Below are 17,403 nucleotides of genomic sequence, written 5' to 3'. Positions count from 1 at the left end.
GAAAGTCTAGCGATCCGAAAATTATAGGGATCAAAACTTACCTTTTCGAAAATTTAAGCTAGAAAAAAGGCCCCCGAAAATTCTAAGTGACCATTTTAGGGTAAAAATCCGTTAAAAATGGACAATTACACAGTTTTTTAGATGTTCGAAAATCCTAGGAGGCAGGCAAGCAAGAAATAAGAAATTTTACTACAAATGTCCCCAAAATTCTAGATCTCAAATCGTCTTCGGAACAAATATTTTCCAAAAATTCCGGTTGGGTGCCCCTGATAAGCTCTGCATCATTAGAATATCAATAGCCTTATACAATACCACTGATATGTCGTCATGACGACGCACTGCAGGACAGGGATTGTGAAACAGTCCTCTTTTTGTTTCTTTTGTTGAACAAATTTTATGATGATGTCAATACTTGGTGGTTGCTATGTGACAAATAAGCTTGTTATAAACCGCACAAATCTCCGACAACCGTTATTGCATTGGTTTTCTTCGCTTAAGAGACGTTACCTTCTCTTTGAAGAACAAAATCACAGTTCAAACGTTAACTAAGATCACTTTTTGTGGCAAAATCATCCATTTAAATCAAAATGGTAAGTTTAACGGTCTGTTTTCCATATTTTCTGAGATAAGTTAATCCACCAAAAGAGTTGAGTGCGCTAATTTTCATGAACTTTCGACACTTCTAAAACGTCATTCACCGCTCCGGCCCGGATCTGTCTGTTCGAGTGCGTATTACTCTGTGATTGCAGTAATTCTCACATCCCCGATCACCGGAAAAAAAACATGATTTGACTGTGACTATTCCGGGCACTTTTAATTTGGTCTTAAGTTTGGTTTTTTTCCATTTAATATTTAAAAAAATGATTTTGGCGCCTAATTACACAATCAACCCCGATTAGTATTTCCGAGAGATATATTTTGCTTTAAAACGTTATAGGGCGCAAGCGTATAACCAAATAACAAAAATATATATCTTTAAATGGTTTGCACAGCCATTTGGATAGAATCTAGTAAAATTATACCAATTTACATCATGGTTTACTAACTGATGCCAGTTTTAAACATGAGCTAGTCTGACGGTTCCCTCATCAGGATTCAAATCTCAAAATAATTTGCCGTTCAAGTAAAAAAGGAGAAAATGGCTCCTTATATACAGTTTCAAATATAATAAGTAGAATTAAAGATTTCTCTGAAATGCACTCAGTTTTGATTTATTTGATCACCTTCATTTCAGCGTGAATGTATTTCAGTCCACGTTGGACAAGCCGGAGTTCAGATTGGAAATGCTTGTTGGGAGTTGTACTGCTTGGAGCATGGCATTCAGCCTGATGGCCAGATGCCAAGCGACAAAACCATCGGCGGTGGTGATGATTCCTTCAACACCTTTTTCAGCGAAACTGGAGCGGGAAAACATGTTCCTCGCGCTGTGTTTGTCGATTTAGAACCCACAGTTATTGGTAGGCGTTCGGTGTATTCTTGAAAGTTTCGATATTTCTGAATCTACCTTAATACAGCGTTAAATTTTAGTCTCAGTTTAATTTTAATTCCACTCTAAGTGGTCACTGAGTGACTTTCAAGGCCACCGATCCGAGAATTGTTGCTGTTATGTGGCTATGGCCGATTTGTTGCAAACCCTAAGCAACATGAGTAATTATTAGGTTGATTTAGCAACAGAACGGGAACGTCAGTTGACGACGGCGCGCGCAAATCAAACAATTGGCTTGACCAACGGCAGAGCGGCAAATTGAGCACCGGAAGTCGTGTTTAGTCCTTTCCGCGCGCTTTCCCGTCGTCAACTGACGTTCTCGTCCTGTTGCTAAATCAGTCTAGCAAACTTACGGTGGACCGTTATACATCGATGCACTGTTCTCTAAACTCGAGAACAGCTAATGTGAAAATTTCTCGTCGAGTGATTTTCCATCTTTTATCACATCTAAGCGAAGACAACTAATAAACTAAGTCGTAGTTATGCCTGGGAACACAACAGCGTCGTGTGCTGACGATTGCAAAACATCTAGAGTGATGAACTGTTCTTCAGACCAATGTGAGTTTTAGTCACATCTGGACAATTTTTATGCCTGGAAGTCATGGCAGCAAAATCTAATGGACTTTAAATATAAATTGATCCGTATCACCAAGAAAAGTATGCCTCTTTTTTCTGACCTTAAGCTCAATGACAACATTCCAAAAAGAAACTTTTGAATTCTGTGATCTTGGCTTAGTCACCGGTAACAAACTGCCCTGGAATGCTCATGTTGATAAAATATCTAGTAAAGAAAACAAGTTTGTTAGTCTTATTTTAAAAAAGGACTTGCAAAGGTCTGAATGATGTTGCCACTGTAAGAACTCAGCTGTATTGCCCCCTGGTAAGGTCCCAACTTGAGTACTGTCCTATCGTGTGGCACGAAATTTTTTCGGAAGTTTATTTTTGCGGATGGGTGACTTTTTGTGTTTTGCGGGAACTGAGTTTTGCCATTATGACAGATTGTTTTTTTCTTGCTGGGAATTAATATTTGCAATTTTCAGAAAGTACCCAGTACCCAGCATTGATAATATTTTCGTTTTTATTGAGTACGTGCAATAGAAATACATATTTTCAAGCAATAAACCAGTATTTCGTCTTTTCTTAATGAAAGAGTAGCAAATTTAGGTTAGAGAATATTTACCCTGGATTAAATTTTTGCGGGAAAAATGTTTGCGGTAATTTTTGTTTGTAGCTATTTGTGGGAACGTTTTTTTTACGGATCCCTGGAAAAACCGCAAAAATCGCAAAAATTAGAACACGCAAAAATTTCGTGCCACACGGTATTACACAGCAAGTAACATCAACAAATTGGAAATAATTCAACGAAGAGCCACTAATTTTATTTTGAAAACCTATAATGATAAATAATAATAATAATAATAATAATAATAATAATAGTAATAATAATAACAATAATAATAATAATAATAATAATGATGATAATCAACTTTATTTAACGAGGGTAGCACTCGACAGTACTTCAACTGAACAACTAGTGGCCCTCAAAAAAGACCGAAGTGGAGAAAGGTTCGATTAGGTTAGAAAGGAAAGATTATGGCACTCGTATAGAAAAACGTACCTTGTTATCCTTACAGGCCAGACATTTTTTGTTTGATGTTTTGTTTTCTTATAAAGTTCTTAATGCAGGGTACATTAATATAGATATGCCTCCTCTTATTCAATTGTACTCAGATTCTGTTAGGTACTCTCTGATAGGTAGGGATGATTTTGTACTTAGAAGATTTATGCTAAGACTGAGACTTTCAAATCTAGCTTTTTTGATGGATTGTTGATATGTGGAATGCATGTGCTACAAGTATTTGTAGTTTTGAGAAGGGAGTAGCAGACTTCTTGTCTACTCGATAATCTCTCGAATATTATTATTATTATTATTATTATTATTATTTTATCTATATAATTCCCTTTTCTTTCTTTTCTCTTATTTTTAAAGTGGTCGGACTCACATGGGGGTCTATGACTTTTTTTGTTGACCATCCTTATGGCATTCTTCATTTCTCTTGTGTTTTGTTTCTTGTTTGTTTGCATGTAACAGGCCATCAAATTGTAAAAAATAAACATTCTTTATAATTTTTTCTTACAGATGAAGTCCGGACTGGCACTTACAGACAGCTTTTTCACCCAGAACAGTTGGTAACCGGCAAAGAAGATGCCGCTAACAACTATGCTCGTGGACACTACACTGTTGGAAAGGAGCTCATTGATATTGTTTTGGACAGGATCAGAAAACTGGTCAGTAACTTGCCGAACATTTTTTTTCTTTATGTTCTGTTAAAAAAAAAATCAACAACAACAAATAGTTCCTTTCGCTCTATTAACAAATTGATCTGTTCTATCCTCACCAGGCAGACCAATGCACTGGCTTGCAAGGATTCCTTATCTTCCACTCCTTTGGTGGAGGTACTGGTTCTGGCTTTACATCTCTGCTCATGGAGCGTCTGTCTGTTGACTATGGCAAGAAATCCAAATTGGAGTTTGCTATCTACCCCGCACCTCAGGTTGCAACAGCAGTGGTTGAACCTTACAACTCCATTCTGACCACTCACACCACCTTGGAACACTCTGACTGTGCCTTTATGGTGGATAATGAAGCTATTTATGACATCTGTCGTCGTAACTTGGACATAGAAAGACCAACTTACACCAACCTGAACCGTCTGATTGGTCAGATCGTATCCTCCATTACTGCTTCACTGCGCTTTGATGGTGCACTGAATGTTGACTTGACTGAGTTCCAGGTAACTACATCATGAGTTGAATTATTTCTTGCTTCTTAGTGGTGTCTAGTTCTACAAATGTTTTTCATTCAAAATATTGATCCTTTTTTATTGGCTTTTTCACCATTGACGTTACGAAAGACAGCGGCGCGGTGAAAGACTTCACAACTATGTAAAGACGAAATAGCCGCATCGTTGACTAAATATTATTTCAAAAATAAGCAAACATATCACTTGGTGGAACTTCAGGGGAAGAAATCACCTCAGATTGGGTGTCTTGATTTAGTGAGCATGGCGGTACAGACGCCCCCCCCCCCCCCCCGCCCTCAGAGAAAATCGGGGAGAGAGACTCCACGTCTTTTTTTCAGGGGAGGGGGTGTCTGTACACGGGCTATGATTTAGTAACAAAGTAAATGTAAGGCGGGAGAATAGTGTAGAGAATGCGCCTGTTGATAGGACTTAGAGTCTTAAGTTAAGGCTTTTGCCTTTATTTTTTAGACCAACTTGGTTCCATATCCACGTATTCACTTCCCACTGGCCACTTATGCTCCAGTTATCTCTGCTGAAAAAGCCTACCATGAACAGTTGAGTGTTGCTGAAATCACCAATGCCTGTTTTGAGCCATCCAATCAGATGGTGAAATGTGATCCACGTCATGGCAAATACATGGCTTGCTGTCTGCTGTACCGTGGTGATGTGGTACCCAAGGATGTGAATGCAGCTATTGCGACAATCAAGACCAAGAGAACCATTCAGTTTGTAGACTGGTGTCCAACTGGCTTTAAGGTTGGTAAAGCCGTCTTAATTGTTTTGAAATCAGTTTGCGTATTGGTATATGTTTCACATCCGTGACACGGAAGCTGCTCTTAGCTTTCACACACCTTAAAACTTAAGCTAGAAAAAGGCATGTTGTAATCAATTTTTTCAATCAATTTATTTTACAGGTTGGCATCAACTACCAGCCTCCCACAGTTGTTCCTGGTGGTGACTTGGCCAAGGTTCAGCGTGCTGTTTGTATGTTAAGTAACACCACAGCTATTGCTGAGGCCTGGGCCCGTCTGGATCACAAGTTTGATCTGATGTATGCCAAGCGTGCTTTTGTCCACTGGTATGTGGGTGAGGGTATGGAGGAAGGAGAGTTCTCTGAGGCTCGTGAAGATTTGGCTGCTCTGGAGAAGGATTATGAGGAAGTAGGTGTGGATTCTGTTGATGCTGAGGGTGAAGAGGAAGGAGAAGAATACTAGATGCATTATTCTTATCTGATATATTGACAGCAAAACTGAATGTATGTGTTTCAACAATAAAGATGCAGGTGTTTACTTCAAATTTGCATTCGTCACCTTATTGATATTAATGACCTCATGTATGTTAATGATCCTCCGCACATGATGTAATTAGGAAAAAAATTTGGCCAGTTGTTTAGATATTTAAGTACTTATCTGTGTCGTATGGATAGAAGGGAAACGAGTCGAACAGGGTATATCCCATTTTAAATCTACCTACTGTAGGATCATAAAGTTAAAAGAAATGTATTGAAAGGCGTTTTTTTGTCAGAGACGTAGGAAGATAAACAATAGAGTGAAGCTTAAGTCTGTGCGATATCGTTGGCTTTATGGTGGAAAGCATAGAGACTACAGTGTATTTGTGTATTTTTGGTTCACGCGACTATAACCCAAAGGTATCCTCTCGCCCCAATCCCCCTCCCTTTTTCCCCTCCTCCAGATCCCCTACCCTGTTTGACGCCTGCTATGCAGGCTATAATAGTGACCCCTTTCTTATCACGTTTTTATTATCCTCTTGACCTTGTTATAACAGTGTACCAATCATTATGGTTCATCGTGAGTCTTTCTGAGTTTCTTTTGGAAAGGAAACATCTTAGTACGTGTATATGGTGACAAAATGGAAAAATCCTGGGGACAAGGTTGACAACATAATTCGTCCATAATCCATTCTTTGCCCTCTCCCATTCCCCTACCGTGGGTGTTAGAGACTTTTATAGCGTCGACGAAGGCCGACACCGAAGATTCCCATCGCACGCGAGAAAAACCTCTGCTATCCAGGGCACCATTCCGTCGTGCGAGTTTCCACAGGTAACCCAAGCGTTATATAACCGGGTTTGTACGAGATAACACTTCGGGCCTGTTAACATGGGGGTGGGGGACCCCAGTTTGGTGAGGTAACCCGCTTAGGTACGCTGGGTGGGGTAACCTGAGTTTCCATATAATCACTCGTTTTAATCACCTCTCCATGTGAACAGGCCCTTAGCCTACCAAAATAGAGTTAAATGGGTTTAGTATCATAAGTGACAAATTACTCCTTAATTTTGGCGGGGAAAAAAATTGGCATGTCGTAATCGTGCAGTGACGGCAAAGAAATGTACAAAAAAGCTGGATGCACGTGCAAAGTAGCGGAGATAGTTGCCGTAGCTGACGTGACATCGTTTAAAACTCCCTACTAACCTGGGGCACCCACCGACCGAATGTGTCCAAATATACATCTAACGTGAGGTCAGGCCCAATTTTAGCAGCTTTCAAACATTGTCTCTTACTAAGTTAGAGCCTGATCTCAGTTAGCCTGTTCCAGGCGTTCAGATCGTGGTGACGGCGCAAAAAGATGTGAGCAGAAAAAAACAACGAGGGGTGGGGTACTTACTTACTTGGCACCGCACTCTATTATCCAAACTCCTGGAGCAGGCTAGATCTGAGGTTAAAATAAATCAGAAGTGTCTCAATTGATTTTCTCTGTGCTTAAGAAGCGGATGTCTATTATAAGGAGAACTTTGGTTGTCTCGAAAGTTTTTATTAGCTTTTTCCTCTCATCATGCAGAAACTATTACCTACTATGATGGGTCGGGTGAAAAGTTCGAGGACATGGAGCCTGAGCAATATCTGCTCCTTCGAACAATTGTATATCTTACAGAAAAGAAAAAGTTGTGGATGCTCCTGACTAACTCACAAGGACCGAGTGCAACTTTGTACTAGACTGATTTTTCATTTTTTTTTCCAACCGTCGTGGAAAGTTTTTAATTTTTAATTTATTTATTTCATTCATTTTTTTACTTAATTTTTTTTTCGTGCAAATTGAATATCAATTACCAAGGAAATACACGTCTTTTATTTATTAGGAATTTGAGTAATTTTAATTTTCACTGGACAAACACTTTGTACCAAATTATATCAAGCGTACTGCATTCTTTTTTCTCCTGCCAGGGCTATAAATGTAATAATTCATATGACTTGAAATAACTCCAAAGAAAAGGTTCTTATAGGAGCCCGAGAAAACAAACTTCAAAAGCTTCAAATTTCACAAAATGGAATCTTACGCATGACGATTTTAAGTGGGTTTTCTCAATTTCTGGAAATTTGAATTTTATTTATTCTCGGCTCTTGTCAAGTTTGGTGTTATTACAGATAACTAATTACATCTGTAGCCCTTGAAAAATGTAAAAAAGAATGCGATATTCTGGTACAAGGTTTTTGTCCACTGAAAAAAAATTACTCAATTTCCTGATGGATTAATTCTGTACATACAAGTTCCGTGGAGTGACTGGGAACGATTGTTCTCGAAGGCCAGGCCTCATTTTTCAGTAGTGAGATCTGGGTACGAGATTAGCCTCAGGCCCATAGGTCCCAAGGGACCCATTTGATGTGAATAGTTTGACGGTTGCTACGAAACACACCCTAAATGAAACACCTATAAAAAGAGAACGCGCCTTGATTAGCATGATACTAAGACAACCGTTGCTGGTCTTCGTTCCGCAAAGGCGTCACCTTGAAGAAGAAGACTTCTGTTCAATTCCAAAAATTCGACTCATTCCGAGTTTTGTTATCAAGTTAACTCTCTAAATCAAAATGGTAAGTGGAAACGTCTTGACTGAAAGGTGTCTGAGGTAGTCCTGCGATTTTTACCGGATAGATTTTGATCGTGTTCGTGCTGCGGGTGGATTTCGAAATTGCATTCTTCAGTGCACGCGCTCGTAGTAATCAACCGTTCTGTCCCCAGCACATAGAAGAAAATCTGAAAGCATGGTACTGTTTCTTTTAACAGAATTCTTACTAGTTTTTGATTGAAATTTGTGCAATTCTTGGGTTTAATCCCGAAGAAAAAGATCGTTCAGACCTTTCGAGAAGTCCGCCATTTTATAATTTGTAACAATTCGCCACGAATCGAACCTTGATTCCAAACTCGAAGACGTTGCCTATCATGCCGTACGCCTTCTTAACCGATGAAAAACGGTAGCTTTGAAGGAAGCAATAACAAGTCGAGTAATCAAAATTGTCGGTAGTGACGTATTTTAATTAAAATATTCCCTGATTTTTTACAGCGTGAGTGTATTTCTGTCCACGTTGGCCAAGCCGGAGTTCAGATTGGAAATGCTTGTTGGGAGTTGTACTGCTTGGAGCATGGAATTCAGCCTGATGGCCAGATGCCGAGCGACAAAACTATCGGCGGTGGTGATGATTCCTTTAACACATTTTTCAGCGAAACTGGAGCGGGAAAACACGTTCCTCGTGCTGTCTTCGTAGACTTGGAACCCACCGTTGTCGGTAAGAAAATACCAAAATTGCTTAAAAACCACATGAAAACTTGACAAGGTCAATTTTTAGTTTAGAAATGTAAATCACGGATTTCATGAGTCTGCTTCTTCTGTGAGTTGAGTCGGTAAAATTCAAAATGTGTTGGTTAATTTTTAGTCGCCGATGTTAGAAACAAAAAAATTTGGTAAAGCTATGCTTTGGTTAATTATTAACCAAAGTTTGCCATTATGGCCAGTCGGGAAGACAATTATTCGAGTTTTTGTCCTGTTAGTGTTGTAAAACATCCTTTTTTGTGGAGTTATTTCTAAGTAGCACCGTTGTTATAAGACTTGGTAATGTTTGCTTTTTACCCTTAGCAACAGCAGACCGTCCACAGGATAGGACAAAGGAAATGTGTTATTTCTATTGTCTTTCACTAGGCTGTTAAGAGCCGCTTAATTTTACTTAACCAAAAATTCGTCTGTCAAGGCCTAAGTAAGATCTCAAGTAACTTTGCTTTGCATCTCATTAAAGTCGGAAAGTTGAAACGATTCAAGAAAGTTTCAAGCGACTGGAAAACCATCCTTATGACCGACTTAGCTGTCTTGCGGTTTTGCGGTTTCTTGAGCTTTGAGAAAGGCGAGACATGTCAATCAATCTCAATTTTGTTGCGTGGGAAAATAACCTCAAGTAAAAAAGAATCGGTAGTGTGTGAAGCTTTATTTTACTTGAAGTAATTAAAATTTACTCGTCTTGAAATATGTCTTAGCTTATTTAGGCTCTAGTGTAAAGACTACCAGTGACTTTTGAACTTAATTGAGTAGTCAATAAAGGAATGGTCCCCAATGTACATATTTTTTTTGTTACAGATGAGGTTCGGACTGGCACTTACAGACAGCTGTTTCACCCAGAGCAGTTGATAACTGGCAAAGAAGATGCTGCTAACAACTATGCTCGTGGACACTACACTGTTGGAAAGGAGCTCATTGATATTGTTTTGGACAGGATCAGAAAACTGGTCAGTAACACTCTGAACATTTTAACAGGTTCATTTATGTTCTGTTAAAAAAAAAAACAACAACAAGTAGTTCCTTTAGCTCTATTAACAAATTGATCTGTTCTATCCTCACCAGGCGGACCAATGCACTGGCTTGCAAGGATTCCTTATCTTCCACTCCTTTGGTGGAGGCACGGGTTCTGGCTTTACATCTCTGCTCATGGAGCGTCTGTCTGTTGACTATGGCAAGAAATCCAAATTGGAGTTTGCTATCTACCCAGCACCTCAGGTTGCAACAGCAGTGGTTGAACCTTACAACTCCATTCTGACCACTCACACCACCTTGGAACATTCTGACTGTGCCTTTATGGTGGATAATGAAGCCATTTATGACATCTGTCGTCGTAACTTGGACATAGAAAGGCCAACTTACACCAACCTGAACCGTCTGATTGGTCAGATCGTATCCTCCATTACTGCTTCACTGCGCTTTGATGGTGCACTGAACGTTGACTTGACTGAGTTCCAGGTAACTACATCATAATTTGAATTATTTCTGGCTCCTTAGTGGTGTCTAGTTCTAAGAAATTTTTTCATTCAAAATATTGATCCTTTTTTATTGGCTTTTTTCCCTTGACTAATTCTTCACAGTCAGCTTGTGCTGATCAAAATTGCAATTATTGGGGACATCATTGAGGGAATAAAAGCAATTTTTCACCATTGACGTTACGAAAGACAGCGGCGTGTTAAAAGACTTCACAACTATGTGAAGATGTAAAGCCGCATCATTGACTAAAAGTGATGGCAATAATAAGCAAACATATCACTTGGAGGAACTTCAGAGGAAGAAATCACCTCAGATTGGGTGTCTTGATTTAGTGAGCCTGTGTACAGACACCCCCCTCCCTTCAGAAAAATCGGGGAGAGAGACTTCCGCTTTTTTTTTTTTAGGGGAGGGGGCGTCTGTACACGGGCTATGATTTAGTAACAAAGTAAATGTAAGGCGGGAGAATAGTGTAGAGAATGCGCCTGTTGATAGGACTTAGAGTCTTAAGTTAAGGCTTTTGCCTTTATTTTTTCTAGACCAACTTGGTACCATATCCACGTATTCACTTCCCACTGGCCACTTATGCTCCAGTTATCTCTGCTGAAAAAGCCTACCATGAACAGTTGAGTGTTGCTGAAATCACCAATGCCTGTTTTGAGCCATCCAATCAGATGGTGAAATGTGACCCACGTCATGGCAAATACATGGCTTGCTGTCTGCTGTACCGTGGTGATGTGGTACCCAAGGATGTGAATGCAGCTATTGCGACAATCAAGACCAAGAGAACCATTCAGTTTGTAGACTGGTGTCCAACTGGCTTTAAGGTTGGTAAAGGCTTCTTAATTTTTTTTAAAATCAGTTTGCGTACTGGTATATGTTTCACATCCATGACAGGGAAGCTGCTCTTAACTTTAACACACCTTAAAACTTAAGTTAGAAAAAGGCATGTTGTAATCAATTTTTTCAATCAATTTATTTTTCAGGTTGGCATCAACTACCAGCCTCCCACAGTTGTTCCTGGTGGTGACTTGGCCAAGGTTCAGCGTGCTGTTTGTATGTTGAGTAACACCACAGCTATTGCTGAGGCCTGGGCCCGTCTGGATCACAAGTTTGATCTGATGTATGCCAAGCGTGCTTTTGTCCACTGGTATGTGGGTGAGGGTATGGAGGAAGGAGAGTTCTCTGAGGCTCGTGAAGATTTGGCTGCTCTGGAGAAGGATTACGAGGAAGTGGGTGTGGATTCTGTTGATGCCGAGGGTGAAGAGGAAGGAGAAGAATACTAGATGCATTACTCTCATCTGATATATTGACAGATGAATACTAAATACAAAGCACTCCTCATGTTTTAAGGAAAAGTCTGGTTGGAATTAAAAGTTCCTATTGTAATAAAAGCTTGAGTTTACCTCTAACCTTATGTGTGTCTTGAGCTATTCCCTCTACATTTCATATGATAGTTTCCTATCTTGTAGCCCAAGAAAAAAGGTTAAAAACGTACCAAAATACACAACATTGGAGGAAATGTGCTCAGAATATAGTGGATAATATACGTTACTTTTGATTATCTTTTGTATCTGGTCTGTTTCTAGTGACTAAGTTCCCTATCCAGCTAGCCTTGACCAAATTTGGACGATTTTTGTTTATTTTTGTTCGCTTGATAGAATCTACACAGTGTCATGATAAGAGAGAGCAAAAAAATTCAATATCGATTTTTCTTTTCCTTGTTTTGACGACCCGGAGACGAGAAATTTCATTTCTGATGGCGTACAATACTATAAAGCGCAACTGAAAGTAGCAAATTTCGCAGTCGTTTCTTTCTTTGTTTCCCGCGAAACAGTGTCCTGAAATGGCGTCACAGGCATTTGGTAACCTGTTCTCTAGCCCCTCAGAATCGGTTGCGGTTTTCGTGAAAAGAAGGGTTTGTGCTTGTGGGGTTTCTCAGTCTCGCCGGCTCACAGTTTTACAGTACCTTTAGCCAGTTCCAGGCTGCAAGATAAGAAAGTGCATCGAGAAAAGTTGCGCGAAAACCTTGGGCGAGCTGGGGAGAGACGGGTAAGTGAAGCCTGTAAAGGCCGGTTTTCAAAGTTTTCACTGGCGACGGAGTCGGAGTCGTAATCAGAAGCGTAGAGCTTATGATCTAGTGAAAACAACGCGTTCCGATTCCGCTTACGTTCCGCTTATGATCTAGTGAAACCCAGATTGTCGGAGTCGGTAGCAGAAGCAGAGGAACCAAACCAATCACGAAGCGTGGGAATGTGCATTGTGATTGGTTTATCCTTCCTATTAACTTCAGAAAACTCTCAGTTTTTAGTGTTGGATTTGCATGTTTGGTACTTTTGCTGGTTGTTGTAATTCTCATTTAGTTGCTTTGGACCAATGCCGGGAAACCAGTTTTTTATTTTTGGTGCCGTAAGCACGTGCTGGGAATTTTTTTTTCGCTTTTATTCTTGCAAGTCTCTTTTTTTCAATCTTGCGTTCTGCACTACTTTCTTCTTGTAGTTGTGCTTGTTTTCCTTGATGTTTGGTAAATTATGTTTGAACAGTGGTTCATTTTGTTCTAGGATTGGCTAGATAAAATCTTAAGCTTTGTGTCGCCATGTTACGTGACTTTCCTTTTGAAAAGATAAACCCGGCTTGAGCGACGAATTTGGGAGCTTTGCCCAGTGTGGCACGTTGTGCCGCGATATTTCTACCGAGGACCAAGATGTCTATCTCTAAGCCTATCAGATGGTGGTTATAAGGGAGAAAAGACGAGATAACGTTTTGGTCGTTTTGGAGTCGCTGTACCAAGCGGTGGCATAAGGAAAAAAAATAACACCGGTCGCGTTCCGAGAGAGCGGTGTCATGCTGTGCCACGGGGTGGCGTTAAAAAAAGGATCGCTCGCGGACCGAGAGAGTTGTGTCGCTCTGTGCAATGGGGAGCCCCTTTCCCCTCTCTGTTACTTGCGCCATTTTTCGCGCGGTCTTTGACCCTCGTTCCTCGTTCTTTGCTCCTAAACCGCACGGAAACGCTTGCCACGCAGGGGACTGAGAGAGGAGTGTCGCTCTGTGCCACGGCGTGGCGTTACTGGGAAAAAGGATCGGTCGCGGATCACGAGAGCAGTGTCGCTCTGTGCCACAGGGTGACGTTAAGAAAAAAAAAAGAAGATCTGTCGAGGACCGAGAGAGCGGTGTGTCTCTTTCCCTCGATTCGGTATAAATAATGCATTACAAGACTTACCAGGTAGAAATGAGCGCAAAGCGAAAGGAGAGAGTTGAGTCGAGAAGTCTTTCCTGTTTCAATTAATAAAACGAGGACCGTTCTAGGGACGGACGCGCACAGCTCTGTGCTCCATACAATTGGACAGCGGAAAGTCGTGGTTGAACTGTGCGATAAAGCGGGCTATATCTAGCATACTTATCCAGAGGAAAGGGCGGAGGAGGCCTGGCTACCGTGATTGCCATGTACGCTTGATCGTTTCGTTGGGTTTATCGTCAAAATTAGGCATATAGGCACTATTTTTACGTTTTTTTCTGGTGTCTCTGTGGTCTCGAGGTTGGAGAAGTCCTTGAGCCCGATTACTTCGGCTACGGTGGTCATTTTCGCCGAGCTCAACCTCGTTCCCAGGGTTCTCTCCTACCCGCCCTACGAGCGAGAGAGGGCGGGTAGGAGAGAACCCTGGGAACGAGGTTGCGCCTTGCTCGGGTTTGCAGTCTGTTTTACCGTTTGCCATCTTTTGATCGTTTTCTTCTCGGTGACCGTCGGAGACGAAACGCCGATATTTATGCTTTTAACGTTACGGAGAAGGGTAGGCAGATACAGACATGTTTAAAATCTCTAGCTGGATGGAAATCCGAGTTCGGGTAAAATGGCCACAAGTGAAAAAGATAACATCTATCGGGCTTATTTCGGCCCATATTATCGAGGAATAAGCCCTGTCGGGCCTGTTTACTTATACCTGGGCATAAGGAATAGAGGCGTACCGGCACTGAGTGGGGTCTCTGATAGTCACCTTTTAAGTAACGTTGTTCACTGCCTGTCACTGGTGCATGAGTTAACGATTCATTGAGTTGGGAGCAATCCGTGCGTATTTGGGATGAGGTGGTAGAATTTTTTCGCCCTTTTGTCCATCCCGTGGTTCATCCATTGCGAAACGTGCAGAGGTCATGCAATCCCAGGATGAAACCAGGCATCAGCTGATAACTCATGCCACTTGCAATCTGCGAATAACGCACTCAACGACGGCCGCCGCAGGGGTTGTAACAGCCTCGCTCTTTCTTCGAACCTAAATGAAACAAACTAAGTCCATAAAGGATAAGGCCGAAGCACGGATGGGGTAGTGTGATTGTCAAAGCAGACAGAGAGGTAGATGAAGAATCCAACACCTAAACATTATACGTGTATGCGCTCGTCTATATGTGCTCATCTTAGCAGAAAAATTTCACCAGGTGTGGTTTGGAACCGAAGGACGACGCGACCACGAAAAGGAGACAGCTGCGTAACCGGCATATATGCTCTCACAGGCCCCTAACGTGCCACCTTGTCCTAGCAATCTAAGAGCCGAGCTTCGTAGCTTTCTAGGGTATTCGCTAATGTTACCGCCACTCCTGATCTAAGAAAAAAATTCAATACCCTCGCCTTGACACAACTCAGACCATTTCTAAATATTTGGTCTGGAAAGCAGAGAAAAATGAGTGCGGAAGTACTCACAAAAGTGCGTAGATTAACGAGACCTTTTAAACCATGTACAAAGTTGCCCTCACAGAATAATTAGCTGTATTCGAGAACACTCCACCCAGTTTAAGCGCGATTAAACTTTTCTAAGGGAAACCAACCTCGCATTTAGCAATCAGTAAAAAGAAAGAGCAATGCTTGTAGCAACTTGCAGTTCAGTAGTTGATGAAGAAGTTATTCTGAACGAAACGGGGCATGATCCCAACCGGACACCATGACTAATGCTCAATACTGAGTTACCAAAGAAGAGTGAGGGTACTGGTACAAAGTGACATCCAGATCAGTCATTCTTGTAGCCTGTTCCAGGCTTTTTTTTTTCTTCGTGAATTTTTCTCCCTCGCTCTACTATCTGAACGCCTGGAACAGGCTACAAGAATGATTGATCTGTATGGATGTTACTTTGTACCCGTACCCTCACTCTTCTGTGGTAACTCAGTATTGAGCGGTAGGCATGGTGTCTGGTTGGCACTCGACGGAAACATCTACTAAATAGGAACAACTGACACTATTCTTAGAGAGATTGACCAAAAGATGTTGACTTCGGCGGTGATCTTAGATATGAGCACAGCCTTCGACAGCATCAAGCACGAAACCCTAATCTTGAAATTGCAAGATGTAGGCGTAGACTTTCAAAAAAGACCTTCGTCGAATTTAATATGGCCCGGACGCGAATCCGTTATCCAGTGGTTTTGTAGCTACCTTTATTATAGTCAGGTGGCTAAAGGCTCAGATCTATACAGAACGGACAAAAGCACAAAACTTTGCATGGTTGTAGCTTAGGGCATGTTAGTCAATATTAGGATCGGTGCCCACAGCTACCTCTTCAGGATTTGCAGCAACTGCTCGCTGAAGTTCTTCAACAACTTTCCATGATGGGTGTCCTGTGCTGAAAATTGCAATCCCTTGTTTTTTGCCATTTTTTAATGGAAATCACGTAAAAAGGTAAGTAGATGGAAAAAGAAACTGTATTAATACTATTATTATTGAAACCAATGACTAAAACAAGTCAACTTAATGATATAGCAATTATGATATACCATGGTGGGTGTCCTGTACTAAAAATATCAATTCCTTGATTTTTGCCATTATTTTGATGAAAATCACATGAAAGACATGAATATAAAAAAAAGAAATTGTATTATTATTGAAACAAATGACAAAAACAAGTCAACTAAATGGAAAATCCAGGCAAGATGTTTTCAGACGCGTACTCAGTCCCAAATAGCCTTTCAAGATGGCGGCTTGAAGGTGTCTTTTCATGGACTGTAATTAACCGCTAGAATAAATTGCCGTTTTTTAGGGGAAATTGTGTACAATTTGAATGGCGACAGGTTTAAGTGAAGTTTTAAGCTCTTCTTGGTGATAAATTTGTCATCGAAAGGCACATATTTTTTGTTTCATATTTTGTCTCGATTATGAATGACTATATTACTCAGATTATTAACTTACTGGTTAGTTAAAGGTTTCAGAAGCTGAGATGTTTCCTACACTCCAGGATTGATATTAACTGGGATCCTTTTTATATTTGCCAAGAATCAACAAAAGAAGATCTGAGAAATCCATTGGTTTAACGGTACAAGCATTTATAGAACGTTCCTTGAAAATGTACTAACTGACTTGCAAAATAGGCAGCTATAGGCATACATGTCGGAGGAACGCAAAAAGAAAAGTGGAGCAGTTTGGAAGGCTGAGGAAGACGAGGAATTAAATAAATCAAAAGCATTTGTTGAACTCACTGAGTACATAGCAAATGCAGTGGAGAATGACACACATTTCTTTATACTTGCCGAAATTCATTTTAAGCTGTATTCATTACATACCAAGAATATGAAAGGCACACACTTTGCAGTCACACTATAGTGTCAGTCTTACAAGCTCATTTGATGCCACAATCTACAACTTGCTGTTTCTGGTCTGCTTCAACATGCTTGTTTCTCTTTTCTAGTTTGCTTTTTCTAACTTGGACGTAAGGTGACAGGACTGAGGCCACTTTGCACTTCAGTAACGTGTTTACAGCTACTGTAGTGATTTCAATATCAAACTTAATTGCAACAAGAACACAGTCCTCTTTCTTGAATTCTAGTAAATTGTCAAAGAGCATTCTAGAAATAATTGCTCCGTTAAATTAATGGGTTTCTCAGATCCTCTCTTTTCGATTCTCGCCCTAGGTAAATATGACAACGATCCCAACTGACTTCCATCTTGGTGTACTTGGTGTGTAGAAATGAGCTCAATCATGATAAGACTTAAATCATTCTTATCTTGTCGATGTACTGTACTCGTTCACTCTTTAGCCACTTCATTATGGGTAATGCAAGGCTAAGAACCACCGCCAACAAAGCCTGAGAGTCGTATTTGATGACAACGTGCT

The 17,403-nt window shown here is 40.6% G+C and overlaps 2 protein-coding genes across 2 annotated transcripts; both read left to right on the top strand.

The window, feature by feature from the left end:
• Positions 1–462: 462 nt before the first annotated feature.
• LOC140951653 (tubulin alpha-1A chain-like) lies at positions 463–5,586 on the top strand. The gene is made up of 6 exons (XM_073400947.1): positions 463–590; positions 1,235–1,457; positions 3,627–3,775; positions 3,889–4,281; positions 4,759–5,046; positions 5,205–5,586. The coding sequence occupies exons 1-6, from the start codon at positions 588–590 to the stop codon at positions 5,502–5,504; spliced, it is 1,356 nt and encodes a 451-aa protein (XP_073257048.1). The 5' UTR covers positions 463–587; the 3' UTR covers positions 5,505–5,586.
• A 2,370-nt stretch (positions 5,587–7,956) lies between these two features.
• LOC140951640 (tubulin alpha-1A chain-like) lies at positions 7,957–11,730 on the top strand. The gene is made up of 6 exons (XM_073400937.1): positions 7,957–8,114; positions 8,585–8,807; positions 9,647–9,795; positions 9,911–10,303; positions 10,858–11,145; positions 11,305–11,730. The coding sequence occupies exons 1-6, from the start codon at positions 8,112–8,114 to the stop codon at positions 11,602–11,604; spliced, it is 1,356 nt and encodes a 451-aa protein (XP_073257038.1). The 5' UTR covers positions 7,957–8,111; the 3' UTR covers positions 11,605–11,730.
• Positions 11,731–17,403: the final 5,673 nt, after the last annotated feature.

This window comes from Porites lutea, chromosome 11, assembly GCF_958299795.1.
Source record: "Porites lutea chromosome 11, jaPorLute2.1, whole genome shotgun sequence".
Taxonomy (NCBI): Eukaryota; Metazoa; Cnidaria; class Anthozoa; order Scleractinia; family Poritidae; genus Porites; species Porites lutea.
Note: the sequence above shows the minus strand (reverse complement) of the source record. Positions and strands in the feature narration are given on the sequence as shown.

Bases quoted from the DNA above. Each gene is read 5' to 3' on its own strand.
- LOC140951653 (XM_073400947.1), top strand. The intron at 1,458-3,626 runs GTAGGCGTTCGG...TTTTTCTTACAG, and splicing joins TTTAGAACCCACAGTTATTG to ATGAAGTCCGGACTGGCACT. The intron at 3,776-3,888 runs GTCAGTAACTTG...TATCCTCACCAG, and splicing joins TGGACAGGATCAGAAAACTG to GCAGACCAATGCACTGGCTT.
- LOC140951640 (XM_073400937.1), top strand. The intron at 9,796-9,910 runs GTCAGTAACACT...TATCCTCACCAG, and splicing joins TGGACAGGATCAGAAAACTG to GCGGACCAATGCACTGGCTT. The intron at 10,304-10,857 runs GTAACTACATCA...TATTTTTTCTAG, and splicing joins TTGACTTGACTGAGTTCCAG to ACCAACTTGGTACCATATCC.